Below are 16,502 nucleotides of genomic sequence, written 5' to 3' on the forward strand. Positions count from 1 at the left end.
ATTTGATGTAAAACAAGACTTGTGTTTCCCCAAATGAAAAGACCAAGTAGGAAAGTTATGTGGGTCTTCATCAATGGGATAACTGGATTCTTTGCCAGAACTGACTTGGAATTTATTTCGTTCAATGTGACATCTTTCCACCTTCGGTATTTTCTTTTTTTAATGTCAACTTTGCAATGCTCTGAGCTATGTAGTGAAGAGTGCCATGTTTATATATGCATAATATACTGGTTCTGGAAAAAGATGCATGAGTACATGCGTGTAATGTAAACATAGCAATTGATCAGGAGAGTCTCTGATCATTAGGACATTAATGGATAATAAGCATATTGTAAGCAAAAAACCACCAATAGCACATATTGGTTTAGTTGTCAGCCAGGAACTCTGCTGGTCCTATACCTGGATGGTCCCAGGGGTCACTTTCCCCAGTCAAGCTGATGCTCACCCCATGTGACAGGTATTTGTGTATCCAAGGCCTGACTCAGTCTATGACTCCCCAAGGGAGGTGAGTCTGTGCTCACTTACTACCATGCAGCTTCCCTAGTCCTAGAACACGACGTATATGGCCTGGTTTGACCTCCTCCTCATGTCAAAAGCAGAATATGATCTCCCTGTCACTAGGAGAGGGGTGCAGACTAAGGACTGGCAGAGCCCCATGGCTCCTTCTTCTGCCAGAGGTTATAGGGAATCCTCATTTCCCTACAGGATCCATCAGGACACGTGTTCTGATCACAGGAGCACACCCAAAGAGTCCTGGAAAGTTCAATATCATCATCTCCAAACAGCTCCAAGACACAAGTAACTTGGCCTTGACCCTGATTGCCAGATGACTAAGTGTTGGTCTCGGTTTAACCCAGACAGCCCCCATGTCACCCTTCAAATCAGCTTTCCTCCTAGGTGGGTGGTTGGCCTGGAAGCCAGTCCGTGTCTGATCTTATATCCTGTAGGTTTGGAGTATGGAACCCTGTAGTCCCACATGCCTTGCACCCGAGCTCCCTGCTCAAGCCTAGTAAAGACACGCTAGGATTCAGGTAGAAACAATGGTTACTGTCATTCTCAGTGCCAGGTGAACAGGTCAGCTGAGTGCTACCTAGAGGTAAGGTCTTACCCCAGCTAACAAGCCTTGGGGGAATGCTGCAAAGTGGATAAATGAATTTAGCACCCAAGATACTATGTAGTACACAGGGTAGTCACTCTATGGATGTCAGTTTCACTGCCCTTCTCCAAAGCCAGGCTCTCTCTTGCAGGGGCCGTGCATTTCCCTCTCACTCCTACCGGGGGCCCGTTCTCTATGTCACTTCCCTGAACTAAGGAATGGTGTACAGAGGCAGAGTAAAGAGGGAAGAGCGAAATCATTTGGTATAGTCTCTTGCTGGGAAGGAAGATGTCAAAACTCTTGGCCTAACTAAGGGAATTCTCTGAAGAGCAAATGGCCTGTCGGGCCTCCCTCCCAACCCCACCTGCTGCATTTCTCTCCAGCAGACTCTCAGCATTTAACCGACAGACCGAAGGTGAGCATGGGTATTGAGTCCTGATGCACAGTGCTTGCTTGGAAGGCTGGGCAAAATGATGATCCAGTAGATCCCAGAGTTGCACTTTGGAGCTGATGCCCAAGAGGAGAATGACGACAGGCCACCATGGTCCTGGGACAGGGATATGTGGGCCGGGGGATGCCGGGCTGGGCAGGGCAGAGGTGATGCCCGCACCCCAGGAGTGCAGGAAGGAGGCTCGGCAGCAGGGCCCCAGACCCTGGACCATGCCCACTTTCAGTGTCTGTTGCACGTCACCCCAGCATCCTCAGCGTGCCCGCAGTTTGTCACCCCCCATTTGGAGAAGCTGCAGCGGAAGATGGAATCTTCTGTACCCTTGCAGGCGACATCATCCATCCAAATCCTCCCTGTGCCTGTGGGGACAAGTCAACACGGTTCCTTAGCAGACATGCAGGAGAGCAGGACAGAAGACAAACAGAGCATTGCTGTGTCTGTTCTTGACCGGGCTGTCCTGGGCTCTGCTGGCAATTCTCAGATCTAGTGGTTCCTGCCTGCCCCCTCCACCGCCCACCAAGACAAATGCTCATTTTCTAGGCTCCGTTTCTTGAGGCCAGGATAACAATAACTGCGGTGACGGCAGTATGTATTGGTATCTCCTGCATGTCAGACGTCTCACGCATGTGATCTTCCTCCATCCTCATCACGGGGCTGTGAGATAGACCTTACTACACCCATTTTATAGATGGAGGGCTGAGGCTCAGGATGCAATTGGTGCAAGGTTGCTCAGCTCTTAAGTGGCAGGGTGTGAACTCAAGATCAAGTTGGCATAGGCTCATGCTTTCTATGCGACACCTCATGGCTTTTGATTTTTTTTTTTTAAGTTTTTCTTTGACCAACATTTGTGGTCAGAGCATTTTTTTTTTTAAAGATTTTTATTTATTTATTTGAGAGAGAGAGAGAATGAGAGATGGAGAGCACGAGAGGGAAGAGGGTCAGAGGGAGAAGCAGACTCCCTGCCTAGCAGGGAGCCCGATGCGGGACTCGATCCCGGGACTCCAGGATCATGACCTGAGCCGAAGGCAGTCGCTTAACCAACTGAGCCACCCAGACCTCATGGCTTTTGAGATATAATCTCTTGCAGTCTTTGTTGCCGAGTACTCAAGCGTGGGCTGATCTGAGGGACAATGTCCGATAGGCCCTGGATGGGACAGATCCGGTGCGCCATAACCAAGTAGGTCAATGCCAACATTACCTCCGATCTTTTGAAATTTAAAGCAGATGGTTCCATCATGCCGAGCCCAAAATAGTGGTGCTAGAATGGCAGGGGACCCCCGAATTTAACATTATGGCCAAACATCATTTAATGACAGGCAGAAGCATCCCTAATCAGAAGTAATTAGATCAGTTCCCAAAGTATAAGGTCCCTAAGACAATCTATTGGAGTTTCACCTGCAGCTAGTCCTGTTTACCCAGATCTTAAGGGGACATGCCTGCTGGTCTGATAACTCGCTTTCGTTGGCTTTCCCAGGAATGGAAAGAAATTTGGGAGACAGAAACTCGGCATTGACGTTCTTCAATGACTGTCAGAAGACTAGAGGACTAGGGTAGCCGGGTGAGGCTCCAGGAGGTAATAGAGAAGGCCTGTCTGGGGTCAGAGGGGCCAGTGGAGAGGGGAGTGGGCTACACCACAAGTCACCTGGCGCCCCCACTGATCAACTGGCAGGACCATCACTCATGGTTCTGCCGTGTTCTCTGTGCTCATGGCCATGCCAGGCCCCAGAGGATGGGAGTCCATTTGGGAGCCCTCTGGAAACCTGACTGAGCTTTAGGACACCCACAGAAGCAGTGGCTTAGAGCCTGGTTACTCCAAGTGTGGTCCTGGACCAGAGCATCAGCATTACCCAGAGCCTATTAGAAATGCAGAACTTCGGGTCCCACCTAGGACTACTGAACCAGAATCTACATTTTAACCAAGAGATTATGTGCTGCAGTTTGAGAAGCACCGATGGAGCAGAAGAAGCAGGGATTTACAATTAGTAGGACAGGTCTTAATTCAACTCCCAGCCCCATCTGGGGGACCATTTCAGTTTTAAAACTGGGAGGGGATTCCCAGGATGTGAGAATTTGTGTACTAAAACCAGGTACCTTCTGGATAAACCAGGATTGTTCGTCACTCCAGGACCCTAGCTTGTTAGGTCTATGAACTGGCCCCAAAAAGCATGGGGTTACAGGTCATAAACTAGCTGTGTCAACCTGGCAAGTCAGATGAGGCAATAAATTGTTCCTGATTTTTAAAGGACTTCGAAATCTACCAAAACCCTATAAAAAAGGTAGCTCAGGGATTGGCACCACGCCCTGACCCTAGCCCCGTCTCCTCGGCCATCTCTCAGCGTCCAGACAACTCCTTCAAGAGGAATTGTCGGGATAACTCTAAAAACCTTCAAACCGCCACTCACTCTTGAACTGCGTGGGGGAATTCTCTTTACAAAGAACGTCCAGGAAACATTGAACCCTTTCATGCATACCGCATGAGCTGTGTGGTCTAGATGTATACTCGTTACACAGGGATTTTCAGCCTCTGTTGTCATGGGATGGCCGAGCAGTGAACGTGGGGACAGAGCTGGGAGGAGGAGAGGCCTCCTTCCGCTGTCTTGGCCTTTGCTTCTTTACAAGAGCCTCTTCCCTGGCCCGGAGACCCTGTGCATCTTACACAATAAGCCCTTTGAGGCCGAGCAATAATTTGCAGATTAAATGTCTCCTGGAAAACACATCAGTTTACAAATTACCCAGGAAAAGCCTGCAGGCCCAAGAGCTCTGTGGGATTAGTCACACCCAAAACAAATAAAGAAGCCAATAAAGGAAACTGACAAATACAGAACAGGCCCAAGGTAACCAGCTCAAATGCGTATATAGGCTCACGAAACTCCAAACTCTGGTGGGTGTTTTTGCCAGGGAGTTCTGGCTATTTTGCAGTCATGGAAGAGCTAATAAAATAAGAATTGGGTCATTAAATCAGCAGCGCTGGATAGCTACAGTCTTACAGCATCATGGGGCATCATGGGCGGCCAGTTAACCTGTGAATCAGCCCCACTGCTCACCATGTCAGAGAGCCTGGAAATCCCACTCTATGCACCAATCATCACTTTAGCTTTAGAACTGACATCTGAGGACTCAAAGTGAGGCCCCAAGACCAGGCGTGTCGGCATGACCTGGGAGCTCGTTAGAAATACGGAAGCCTGCGTCCGCCCAGACTTGAATCAGAATTTGCATTTTTAAGAAGATCTCCATGATTCGTATGCACATTCAAGTCTGAGGAGCCCTCCTCTCGAAGAGGTCCGTACTTCTGCGCAGCTATCTCTGCAAGCTCCCTAACAAAGCCCTGGGACAACGCAGGGTAGGGTGCTCTGCTCCCCACTGTTTAGATCAGGAAAAGGAAGCAATAGGGTGACATTTTATCTTGAGGGGGCAAAATTGGGACCAGAGGCCAGGTCTTCTGACACTCAGACACCAGGGACTGTTGAAGGTCATATTGTTGGGAATGAGTAAGTGGAGATTTTATTTTATCCTATTCATTCATTCATTCATTCATTCATTAACATATATTTGAGGGCCTATTCCATGCTCAGCGCTATCCTGGGTGTTTGGAATACATCAACGAACAAAAAAATGATGGAACAACAAGAAAAATCTCTGCCTCATGGAGCTAACGTTTGAGCTTCTACATGTTTATTTGGAGTAATATTAATAGAAGGAATAAGTTACACTGAATCCTCCAGGCTCCCCTCAGAGCCTCACACAGAGGTAATCAGAACAGCTTATCAAATAGATATTTAAGAGATGGGAAAACTCAGAAAGATTAAGTGACTTGCCCCATAACGACTAAGGGCAAAAGACTATCTCCCAGGCCTCTGACGTGCAGGCAGTCCAGGGCTTGCACCTTACAGGGACACAGTACACAGCATGAACACCAGGCCAGGGGCAGCAAACCATGGGCCAGGTCAGCCCACTGTGCTTTTGTAAATAAAATTTTATTGGAACACAGCCCCACTGGTTGACTATGTTTTGTCTATGGCTGCTTTCGTGCTACAAGAGCAGAGTTGAGTAGTGAGAGAAACCATTGGCCCACAAAGCCTAAAATATTTACTACCTGGCCCTTTCATGTTTGCTGACACGTGCACAAAGCCATCTCCCCATATTTGGATCTTATTGTAGAGGAGAAAGGCAAAAACTGGTCATAAGAACATGACTGGAAGTAAACACTCCCAATTCCATCCCTTGCACTCTCACCTACAAATCTGTCTGCATTTGTACCCATCCTCACCTCCTTTTGTCTGTCTCCTAGAAAGATCTTCCCTGCAGATCCAAGGCTACCTCCCAGCTGGGCTCCTTCCCCGCCTCTTCCTAGACCTCCTTCCACCCATCACCAACCATCTGCTCCAACTGCATTTCCTCCCTCTCCAACAGCTCTTGGACCCATTTAAAACTGAAAAACACCTTTAAGGGGCGCCTGGGTGGCTCAGTCGTTAAGCTTCTGCCTTTGGCTCAGGTCATGATCCCAGGGTCCTGGGATGGAGCCCCACATCCCGGCTCCCTGCTCGGCAAGAAGCCTGCTTCTCCCTCTCCCACTCCCCCTGCTTGTGTTCCTGCTCTCGCCATCTCTCTCTCTCTGTCAAATAAATAAATAAATTCTTTAAAAAAATTAAAAAAAGAAAAACACCTTTAAGTCTCTCCCATTTGGCGATTTCTTTGCCTTTTTTCCCCCCAGAGAAATGGATACTTTGGTGATTGAGCCCTGTCCAGGGAAACTTGTATGGTGCCAGACCCCTAAGAGAACTAACAGGGATTGGAAATGTCTTGTAATCTACCAGGGAGGACTCAGGTTAGCGAGCACCGAAGTTCCTTCTTTCTTTCCTCCCTCCCCTGTCCCCCCCACCCCCCCTTCCTCCCTCCCTCTCACATTTAGCTGGTACCTATGAAGTCCTAGGCACAGTCCTGGGTTTTGGAGCTAGGAAGGTAAAGCCCTCAAGATGTTCACACACGCATCAGTGCTCAGGAGAGCATGAGAGATGCCATGTTAGAGACACCACGCCAGGGGAGCTGGGAATGGGGTGGGGATGGAAGTCACCAGCAAAGCTCCCCTCAGGAGCTAATGATTGAGCTGACTTTAGAAGCTGACTAGGAATTAGCTAGATAAGAAGGAGGGGAAGGCACTCCAAACTGAACTTGAAAAGATACGGAAACGTGAAACAGCCATGGGAGCTCAGAGAACGCAAGGGTCCGCATGTGGCTGGAGGGTGAGAGAGAGGTGGGAGGCAGAGTAGGAGGGATCTCATTTCAGAAAGAACGCCGGCAGCCATGAGGAGGGAGGTGACAGGAGCCAGGCTGGAGGTGAGCAAGAAGCTCATGGAGGGTCACAGCCACCCCTGCACCCACGTTCACTGGCACCTGACCTCCACCCAACGTAGAGCAGAGGACTGAGCACACCAGGGCCTACACTGTGCTTACTGCTGGACACACGTGAACTCACTTAGCAAATGCCACCACCCTTCAAAAGTGGGAGGGCTCAAGCTAGGGGAGGTGATAAAATCTGCTGCTCCAGGCCACCAGCTGGAAGTGGCAGATTTGAGATTCTAACTTGGGTTGGACCCACAGCCTGAGCTCCTAACCACCGCTCTACCCTGCTTGGGCTCCTAGGGCAAGAGCAGTGAGGACAAAGAGGAAGGGACGGAATCAAGGGACACCAGAGAGTAGACACTGGTGAAATCTGTGGGACTCAGGGACGGGCCAGATGAAGGGATGGCGAGAGGGAGAGAGGGGGCTGGGGGACGGGCCAGCAGTCCTGGCGGGCAGGGCAGGAAGCACATCCAGAGGGCACAGAGAGAGGCCAAGCCATGGAGGGAGGGGCCAGGGTTTGGGAGACCGAGCCTGGGGATGGGCAGACCGGGATCAGGAGTCGGGCCCTAGTGGGGAAGAGGGCTGTGGTCAGAGGGGTGTCCCCATCTGAGGCACAGCCCTACCGCCGCCGTGAGAGGCCACATCCCCTCCCCCCCCGCCCCCATGGCGACCATGGCATAAGAATCAGTAAACACACCTGCCTTTCCCTTTACACTGAACCTGTTGAGGCTGGAGGCAAGGGTTACTCAACCCTGTGTCCCAGCACCGAGCCTAGTGCCCACCGATGGGAGATGGGAGGTGCCTAGCAGCTGCTGAGGAAGCAGGCAGAGCAGCCTGGCTTCGGAACAAGGGCTCAGAAAAGCCTCAGCTGGGCCAGCCCCTTCTCTTACCCGCTGTGAGCCCCTTCATAACACCTGGCTGGCCTACCTGTCGAGGTCTCGAATATCACATAAGAGACTAGATGGGGACGGGGACGGGGAAATGACAGTGCAGATGTGATATGTACGGGGAAGGGAGTCCGGTTTTGCGCTGACTGGTTTAAAGTGATGATTTCAGGGGCACCTGGGTGGTTCAGTCAGGTGAGCAACCGACTCTTGGTTTTGGCTCAGGTCCTAATCTCAGGGCTGTGAGATCGAGCCCTGCCTCGGGCTGCTTGCTCAGAGGGGAAACTGCTTGAGATTTCTCTCTCTCTCTCTCTCTCTCTCTCCCTCTGCCCCTCCCCCCCAATAAATAAATAAATCTTTGGGGGAAAAAAGTGGCGATTTCAGAGCTTCCTCACTTGTCACATGCTACAAAAATCAAGGGGGAATTAAAGAGGCCATGGAGTCTCCGTTTGGGACTAACACTGCCCATGATATTCAAACGACTTGTTTCGGCTTCTCTAAAGGAGTTTCTGATATTTTTCGTCCCCACAGGTTTTACTTCCACTCCCTAGGAAGGCGTCTTCCCTGATGGCAAGAATGGAAAAGCAAGGACTGTTTCCACAGTCCCTGTTCCTCATGCAGACAGAAATGGTGCTTTTCCTTGAAGAAAACAGGCTGAAATCTGGCCTGAAGCTTTAAGTGGGAGGAAAGTGCTCTCTCCGGGCGGGCTGCCCTCGGAGGGGCTGGACTCTCTGAACTCCCCCCACGTCCACCTGGCCTTGGCCTTCGCTGGAGAGGCCAGGACGGGCGGGGCCAGGCAGTTGCTCTCTGCCTGTGGTCACGACAGATTTCACCAGTCACCTTCAGCCCCTGGGACTGGGATCATCTCCTCCTGCTCAGCTGACTGTAACAAAGTACCATTGACTGAGTGGCTTCCAAACAACAGACCTTTATGTCTCACAGCTCTGGAGGCTGGGAGTCCGAGATCAGGGTGCCAGCATGGCTGGGTTCTGAGGAGGGCTCTCTTTTGGGTGGGAGACCGCATCCTTCTCTGTGTATCCTCAGGGAAAGAGGACGAGGGAACTCTTCAGGGTCCCTTTTATAAGTGCGCGGGTCCCATCATGTCATGACCTGATCGCCTCCCAGAGATCCCCCTCCTCATCGCGTCACGTTGGGGGTTAGGATTGCAATATATGAATTCGGGGGAGACACAGTCTATAACAGTGCCTGGGGGTCTAAGGGCTGAGATTCTGAATCAGAGTTGCCCCAGCCCCTGGTGGAGATGAGGCGAAGGGTGACTGAGCAGTGGAGGGTGCCACGGCCAGCCTGGATGTGACATGGCTCCGTTTCTCTCTCTGGAGCAGATGCATCAAACCCTCCCGCCACCCCCCTCCCCCCACGCCATGCCCTGAGTCCCTTTAGCCTTCCAGCACGGTTGGTCGGGCAGCCAGGGTGTCGGGCAGGACAGCGACCATGCCTGGCTCCACTCCATGACACAAGGAACGCCCCCAGCTGGGCCAGCTCTTCCTCCGCAGGTCACAACGGGGACCTGGCAACCGAGTGTGAGTGGATGGGTCCAAATTCCTCCCCACACCTGTCAGGACTTGGGTCCTCGACAGGAGCATTCCAAATCCCAGGGGACTCAAGCTGGAAGGCACATCACAGAGTCTGCAAGCCCTTTTAAGTTACAGACAGGGACGCCAAGACCCACAGGGAAGAAGCAACAAGATCACAAAGCCACAGGTCAGGATGCTCTCCTATGGGTGTGGGGAGTCCTGCGTTGGTGCATGTGGGACTGTTGCTGTACTTGTGAGTCAACGCAGGTTTCTTCAAGCTCAAGGTCTGACAGAGGAGAAAGCATGTGTGAACGTGAATTTTGTATTTGAGTGTGAAAGTGTATGTGGTGCCATGGATGTTTAGCACATGTCAGTAGGCGTGTAACAAGTGATCCCATTTTGTGTGTCGCTTGGGTGGCGGTCACAGCAAGCATGGCACGGTGTAGAGAGTGCTCTGTGCTGGATTGTGTTCCCTCAACTGTGTTGAAGTCCTAAGCCCTGACACCTCGAAACGTCACTGTTTGGAGACAGGCCCCTTAAAAGAGGTGATTAAGGTAAAATGAGGCCATTGGGGAGGGCCCTAATCCAAGGTGACTGTGTCCTTATAAGAAGAGATTGGGACACACACAGAGCGAAGACCTTGTAAAGACATAAGAAGAAGACAGCCACGCACGAGCCGAGGACAGAGGTCTCGGGAGAAACCAAACCCGCTGACACCTTGATTGTGGACCCTCCAGCCTCCAGAACTGTGAGAAAACAAAATTCTGTTGCTTCAGCTCCACAGGTCTGTGCTATTTGTTACAGCGGCCGAGCAGACTAACGCAGAGTGCTAGCCTGAGGGACAGACACAGTGCCATGGATGGGGACTGGAGCTGGGCATCTGCCCAGAGGAGGTCTGCACCCCTCCCTCACAGCGCCTTGTGCCATCTGCAGGACGGGAGGCGCGCTTGAGCATGTTGAAAGGAAAGCAACCAAAATGGTGAAGGCTTTCAAAATCCTGCCACGTGAGGACGAGATGGAGTTATTGGAGATATTCACCGGAAGAAGAAAAGCCTCAGAGAGGGTCAGGGACAGCCTGCAGAATGGATGAAAGCCTGGCCTCCTAAGCCACCTGCCATTTGCTAGCTGTGTGACCTGGGGCAGGTCATTCAACCTCTCTGCCTCGGTTTCCTCATTTGGAAAGTAGGGATGATAGCTGTACCTACTTCCTAGTGTTGTAAGGGTTAAATCAGTGAATATCTGTAACGTGTTTAGAACCGAACCTGGCACACAACGGGCGCTATATAAGCATTTGGCCCTCTCTGTGCTCCATCACAAAAATGCAACAGAGCTAAGTGCGAGGGAGACGCAGGGCTGAGAACGAGAGCCCACAGGGGAATCCGACAGGAGACCAGAAATAAAAGGAGTTCAATCCAAGGAAAGGAAGAATGTTCTAATAACCAGAACTGTGTGAAGACATGCCGGCTTGCGTGGGGGACAGCAAGCCTCCCGTTGCAGGAATGTGGGGGGCAGAGGCCAGGTGACCCTTGGCGGGACTGCTGGGGCAGAGACTCATGCTCTGGGGAGGAGACCCGATGAGCATTCCTGGGCCCTCTCCCCCAGAGGGCTTACCTTGCCCAAACCGCGCTGTCCGGTACACCTCCTCCACGCCGCGGAAGCCCAGCATGCGGCACACCACGTCGCCGTCCTTCTTGTCCCAGCCGTCGTCACACACGGTGCCCCAGCGCCGCTCGTGGTACACCTCCACGCGACCTTCGTGCGGCCCCGAGCCATTCACCAGCCGGATCATCACGGCCTCCATGCCACCTGCTGGGAGCAGCCCGCAGACACCGCTGAGCTCTTGGCACGCCCGGCACCCCACCCCTCACGGGGGACCTGCCCCCCCACCCCCGCATGGGGCACAGGGGACCCAGACCATGACCTGCAGAAACCCTGGGGTCTCACCCCTGCCCTTGATCAGTCTGCTTCTCTCTACCTTTTTTTTTTCTTTTAATATACTTCATTTTGGGGGTCACCCGAGTGGCTCAGTCGGTTAAGCGTCTAACTCAGTTTTTAACTCATTTGGGTGAATCCCAAAGGAGTGTGATTGCGGGATATTTCTCCACCTTTTGGGACCTGGTGACCAGCAGTCATGCCTGCCAGGGAGGAGGGGGAACGGAGAAAACCAAGGGAGGATCCAGACTCTCCTAGCAGGTGGCCTTGCTGTGCAACACAGTAGCTGGGGAGGTCCCCGTGAAATGTCTCAGCCCTGCGTTCCAGCGTTCATGCCTACTTTCCCACTGGGCTGTGAGCATGAAAGTGTGCAGCCAGACAGGCCTGGGTGTGAATTCTGTCTCTCCCACTCACTGTAAGTGGGAGACAGTAGCTCATCAAATCTCAGATGCCACTTTTTGTAAGGCACATCACTATCATATGTGCTACTAAGAAGGAAAAAGTTCTGCCAGTGACGGTGGCAAATTATGTCAATTGCGAGATGCTTCCAGATTTCAGAGATGTGAAGTTGTGTGTCACAGAATCCGTGAGATGTGGCAATCCATGAAGAGCTTAGAACAGTACCTGGCACATAGAAGACTCTTCTTTCTACCTGAATGATCTTATGAAAGACTCACAGCCTCTCTAAGGGTATGTCCCCAATTGTGACATGGGGGCAACATGTAGGGCTATTGTGCAGACCAAATGAAATCATGTGGGGGCGCCTGGGTGGCTCAGTCAGTTGAGCATCGGACTCTTGATTTCGGCTCAGGTCGTGATCTCAGGGTCATGGGATTGAGCCCCATGTAGGGCTCTCTGCTCAGCACAAAGTTTGCTTGTCCCTCTCCCTCTGCTCCTCCTCCCGCTCATGCTCTATTTTTTTTTCAATTTTATTTTATTTAAATTCAATTAATTAACATAGAGTGTATTATGAGCTCCAGAGGTAGAGTTCACTGATTCATCAGTTGCATATAACACTCAGTGCTCATTACATCACGTGCCTTCCTAATGCCCATCACCCAGTTACCCCATCCCCCCACCCACCTCCCCTCTCTCTCTCTTAAAATAAATACATAAATAAAATCTTTAGGGTACCTAGGTGGCTCAGTCATTAAGCGACTGCCTTCGGCTCAGGTCATGATCCTGGAGTGTCAGGATCGAGTCCCGCCTCGGGCTCCCTGCTCGGCGGGGAGTCTGCTCCTCCCTCTGACCCTCCCCTCTCTCATGCTCTCTCTCTCTCTCAAATAAATAAATAAAATCTTTTAAAAATAAATGAAATCATGTGTATAAGTCTCCGAGCATGGTGCCTGGCACACTGTAGACCCTCAGCAAATCCTAGGCTCCTCCTCCTTCTCTCATGGCTGAAACTCTATCACATTCATCTATAAACTCTATTTAGCACAGAGCTTGGTTCTAGGAAATGAACAGTAAATGTGCTGCGCAGATGAATGAAGATTCATTCTTTTGCAGTACAAAGCATTGCCTTATTTCTCCAAGGGGATATTTTGGGGACTCAAAGAACACTGGAGCAGCTGAAACAACCCTTAAGATCATCTCAATGCCAGCATCTGGCTGGGAAGTCACGGTGTCGGGCCATACACACTGTTAGTGTCAAGGGAGGAGTGGGAGCTCGGGTCCCCTCATGTGTCTTCTAAGGTCCTTTCACCATCCAGGAGTGGGGTAGCGATCTTCTTCCCTCGGAGACCAGAACTTCCTCACTTGACAAGATATTGGAGTGGTCATTGGGTCTTAAATCTGGTCACACATCAAAATCATCAGGAATGCCTGGGGCGCCTGGGTGGCTCAGTTGGTTAAGCGACTGCCTTCGGCTCAGGTCATGACCCTGGAGTCCCAGGATCGAGTCCCGCATCGGGCTCCCTGCTTGGTGGGGGGGGGGTCTGCTTCTCCCTCTGACCCTCTTTCCCTCTCGTGCTCTCTATCTCTCATTCTCTCTCTCTCAAATAAATAAAATCTTTAAAAAAAATCATTAGGAATGCCTGTAAAATGCAGATTCCTGGGCCCACTTGGACCTACTGGATCAGAGTCTTGGTGGTGGGAGTCAGGGATCTGTCATTTTTACACGTGTCCCCCATGATTTCAAGGTACTACATGTATGTGGACAGGCATTTGGGAGTGATGGGAGTGGATGATCTGTAAGGTTTTTTCCAGTTCCAGTGTTCAGTGATTCCAAGGCCAGGGAAGAGGTGGAAGAGGTCAAAGGTGTTTCTTTTTGTTTTTCTTTTTGCAGCCAGAAACCACCTGGGGCATGTAGGGTGGTAGTGAAGCCATTGTACTGTGACACGGTGACACGTGCGTGACATGATGCAGAAAAGACCCTTATGTGAACTGCCAGAGAAAACAGCAAATCCGATCAAGCTCCATGCCCAGTAATTACTGCACTCTCAGACCATTTTTTTCTTCTTTTTTTGGCCAAGTGGGCTGGGGGATTCCCCTCTTCCAATGACTGTGACCTTCACAGGCCCCTGCAGGAAATGGTAGGATTGATAAACCCCATATCTGTACCACATGAGAAAGGAGAGGAGTTAGAATTGGCCACATGTCCATTATGTGCTGCCTGGGCTGGGGAAACCCCAGAATATTCTGCACTGGGGAACCAAAGAAGTCACCAGAAAACCACGCAAGGCGCTGAAAGATCACAGATGGATGACTCTGAAAGGCTTCTTGAAATGTTGAATGGCATTTTCTACACATCCTTCATCCCTGACCGTTCTTCCCATATGGATTTGCTGCAAACACGAGCTCATACCAGGCTGTCAAGGCTGAGGATGAGCAAGAGAACACAGGAATCCTGGAGAAGGAAAACATGGAGAGAAGCTAGAAGGCAGAGACCGGGTCTGAGACAGAGAAACTCCCCAGGGAGCAGTAATGACAAGCTAACCTGGAGCCAGCGGCAGCATATGAGGCCTGGCCCCTGGCTGGGGGCTTGCCCTGGTGGGTTGGCCGAAGCTGAGATGTCAGCCCTGATTTCTCACAGAGCTGCCTCGCCTCTGTCAGCAGCCTGTCACAGTGGCCGTGGGCCACACCAGGCCAGCCTCCAACAGAAGCCTCAGTGTGGGGTCGTAAGTAGAAGAGAGAAGTGACAGGAGAATGTTGTGGGTCCCAGAGCAGGCCAGGCAGACGTCAGGGTGTCAGGTCAAAATAATAGGAAGAGGCCCACTGTGACCCAGGAAGCCAAGCCAAGGCTGACATTCCGAGATTCCCCCATATCCCCCCTGCTCGGGCCAGCCTGAACTCACGTCATTCATGTCTTAGTTTAGCAAAATAAGTGACTGATCATCTCTTAAAGGCCTGGTCCTGTTCTAGGAGCTATGGATATATCCATGAACAAAGTCTCTGCCCTCAGGGACTGGTATTTTAGTGGAGAGACTAGCAGTAAAGCTAGGGGGAAAAAAGTAACTATGGCCAGGTAGTGATGAGTGCATAGACAGGAACAGAAGCACAGAGAGGGGACAGAGAGGGGCACCTGGGTGGCTCAGCTGTTAAGCGTCTGCCTTCGGCTCAGGTCATGATCCCAGGGTCCTGGGATCGAGCCCTGCATCGGGCTTTGCGGGAAGCCTGCTTCTCCCTCTCCCACTCCCCCTGCTTGTGTTCCCTCTCTCGCTGGGTCTCTCTCTGTCAAATAAATAGATAAAATTAAAAAAAAAAATGAAAGGGGACAGAGAATGAGAGGAGGTGCCATCTTAGGTGAGGAGACAAGGAAGGAAATGGAGAGCAAGGGGATGTGCCATCTTACGTTGAGGAGATAAGAAAGTGAATGAAGAGTGAGGGAAGGCGCCATCTTGGACAGGGACACAAGGAAGGGAATGGAGAATGAGGGGATATGCCTTCTTGGAGAGAGACAGGGAAGGGAGTGAAGAACGAGGGAAGATGCTATCTTAGAGACAGAGAAACAAGGAAGGAAATGGAGGGTGAGGAAAGGTGCCATCTTGGAGAAAGAGAGAGAGACAAGGAAGGGAATAGAGAGTGAAGGGAGGAACCATCTTGGATGGGAGGGAAGAAGGAAGTTCTTGAGTAGAGACCTGAATGAGCCAGAGGAGGACATGAACTCCCCCATCTCTATAAAACCCCTCTCTGTGCTCCCGCCTAAGCTTTTCTTGTCCTTTAAATCTCAGCTTACATGTCCCATCTCCCTAAAAGCCTCCCCACATCCCCCACACCTGACCAGGGCCTCTTCTTTGGACGTACTTATCACTTCATCTAATAATTGCCTGTCCGTCTTCTTAGGACACCGAGAGCATTCCGAGGACAGATCACATGGCCTGATACAGTGCTTGTACATCAAGCTGCCCAAGCTGTGCAACATGAAGGCTTGTGTGAATGAATGAACTCAGATAATACAGACCCAGGTGGGCAGGTCCTGTCTATGGGACATAGCTCCTCAGAGCCTAGGGCTTTCGTATGAACCCGGACAATTAGCCATCAGGGCATCCCACAGCTCCAACACCCACTTTATGACATCAGAGCCCCTTCTACTCACTCATTCACTGATGGCTTCTTCTGGTGGGACGGTCCTGGGTTCTGGACCCCAGGGCTAGGCTATTGGTACAATGACCATACATTCCAAATGAGAAAATAGGGTTGTGGTCTGTCATATGATATGGTGAGCACTGGAAGAAATCTGGAAAATGTCATCTGGTTGCTGAAATATTGGAATTCCCAGGAGGCTTTGATGTATATGGAAGTGGCAAAGAACATGTGAAAACGGGACAACTTCAAAAAATTGGACACATATGGTAACCATAATTATGAGACTCACAGAATCAATTTCAAGGATGTCTCTCTGGTTTATGTCCCACGATCCCCATAAGCCAAGCAAAGTTGTGGCCCTCAGGACTACCCTGACCCCCAGACCCTAGGTTGGCTCCTTGAGCACTGGAACCTGTCCCTTGTAACTTGTTCCCAGATCCTCCAGATTTGGGGTTTCTCCTCACAATGGAGGTTGAACACAGTCGCCTGCTCATGGGATGCCGCACGCCCCAAAAGAATTAAAATGATTCTGAAATCCTCATGACCTCCCCTGGACTCACTGAAACATGACACATTCTCTCCTAGTTCTGTCTTATAGAACTTGCCACTCAGGCTGGGTTTTGCATCCTTTTCTTTCCCATAATAAAAGCTCAACTCTGTGGATCATTCCCTCGGGAAAACCATTGGCTGAGATTTGATCTGACTAGGATGCAAACTGCCCCACGGCAGGGCCTTGGACA

General features: G+C 51.0%; 1 protein-coding gene across 3 annotated transcripts in view; it reads right to left on the minus strand.

The window, feature by feature from the left end:
* Positions 1-1,766: 1,766 nt before the first annotated feature.
* SCARA5 (scavenger receptor class A member 5) overlaps positions 1,767-16,502 on the minus strand; it is a 113,044-nt gene continuing 98,308 nt past the window's right edge. For 2 of the 3 annotated variants that reach the window (XM_088021435.1, XM_028114416.2), the window contains 2 exons: positions 10,915-11,109; positions 1,767-1,903 (listed from right to left, as the gene is read on the minus strand). In XM_088021435.1, the coding sequence (XP_087877561.1) occupies positions 1,767-1,903; positions 10,915-11,109 (332 nt within the window). Of the gene's footprint in view, positions 1,904-10,914; positions 11,113-16,502 lie in introns of all 3 variants that reach the window. The other variant, XM_088021434.1, reaches the window with a different exon arrangement.

The sequence above is a fragment of the Eumetopias jubatus genome, unplaced genomic scaffold, assembly GCF_037043125.1.
Source record: "Eumetopias jubatus isolate StellerSeaLion01/CBP00866 unplaced genomic scaffold, mEumJub1_p1.0 scaffold_2, whole genome shotgun sequence".
Lineage (NCBI taxonomy): Eukaryota > Metazoa > Chordata > Mammalia > Carnivora > Otariidae > Eumetopias > Eumetopias jubatus.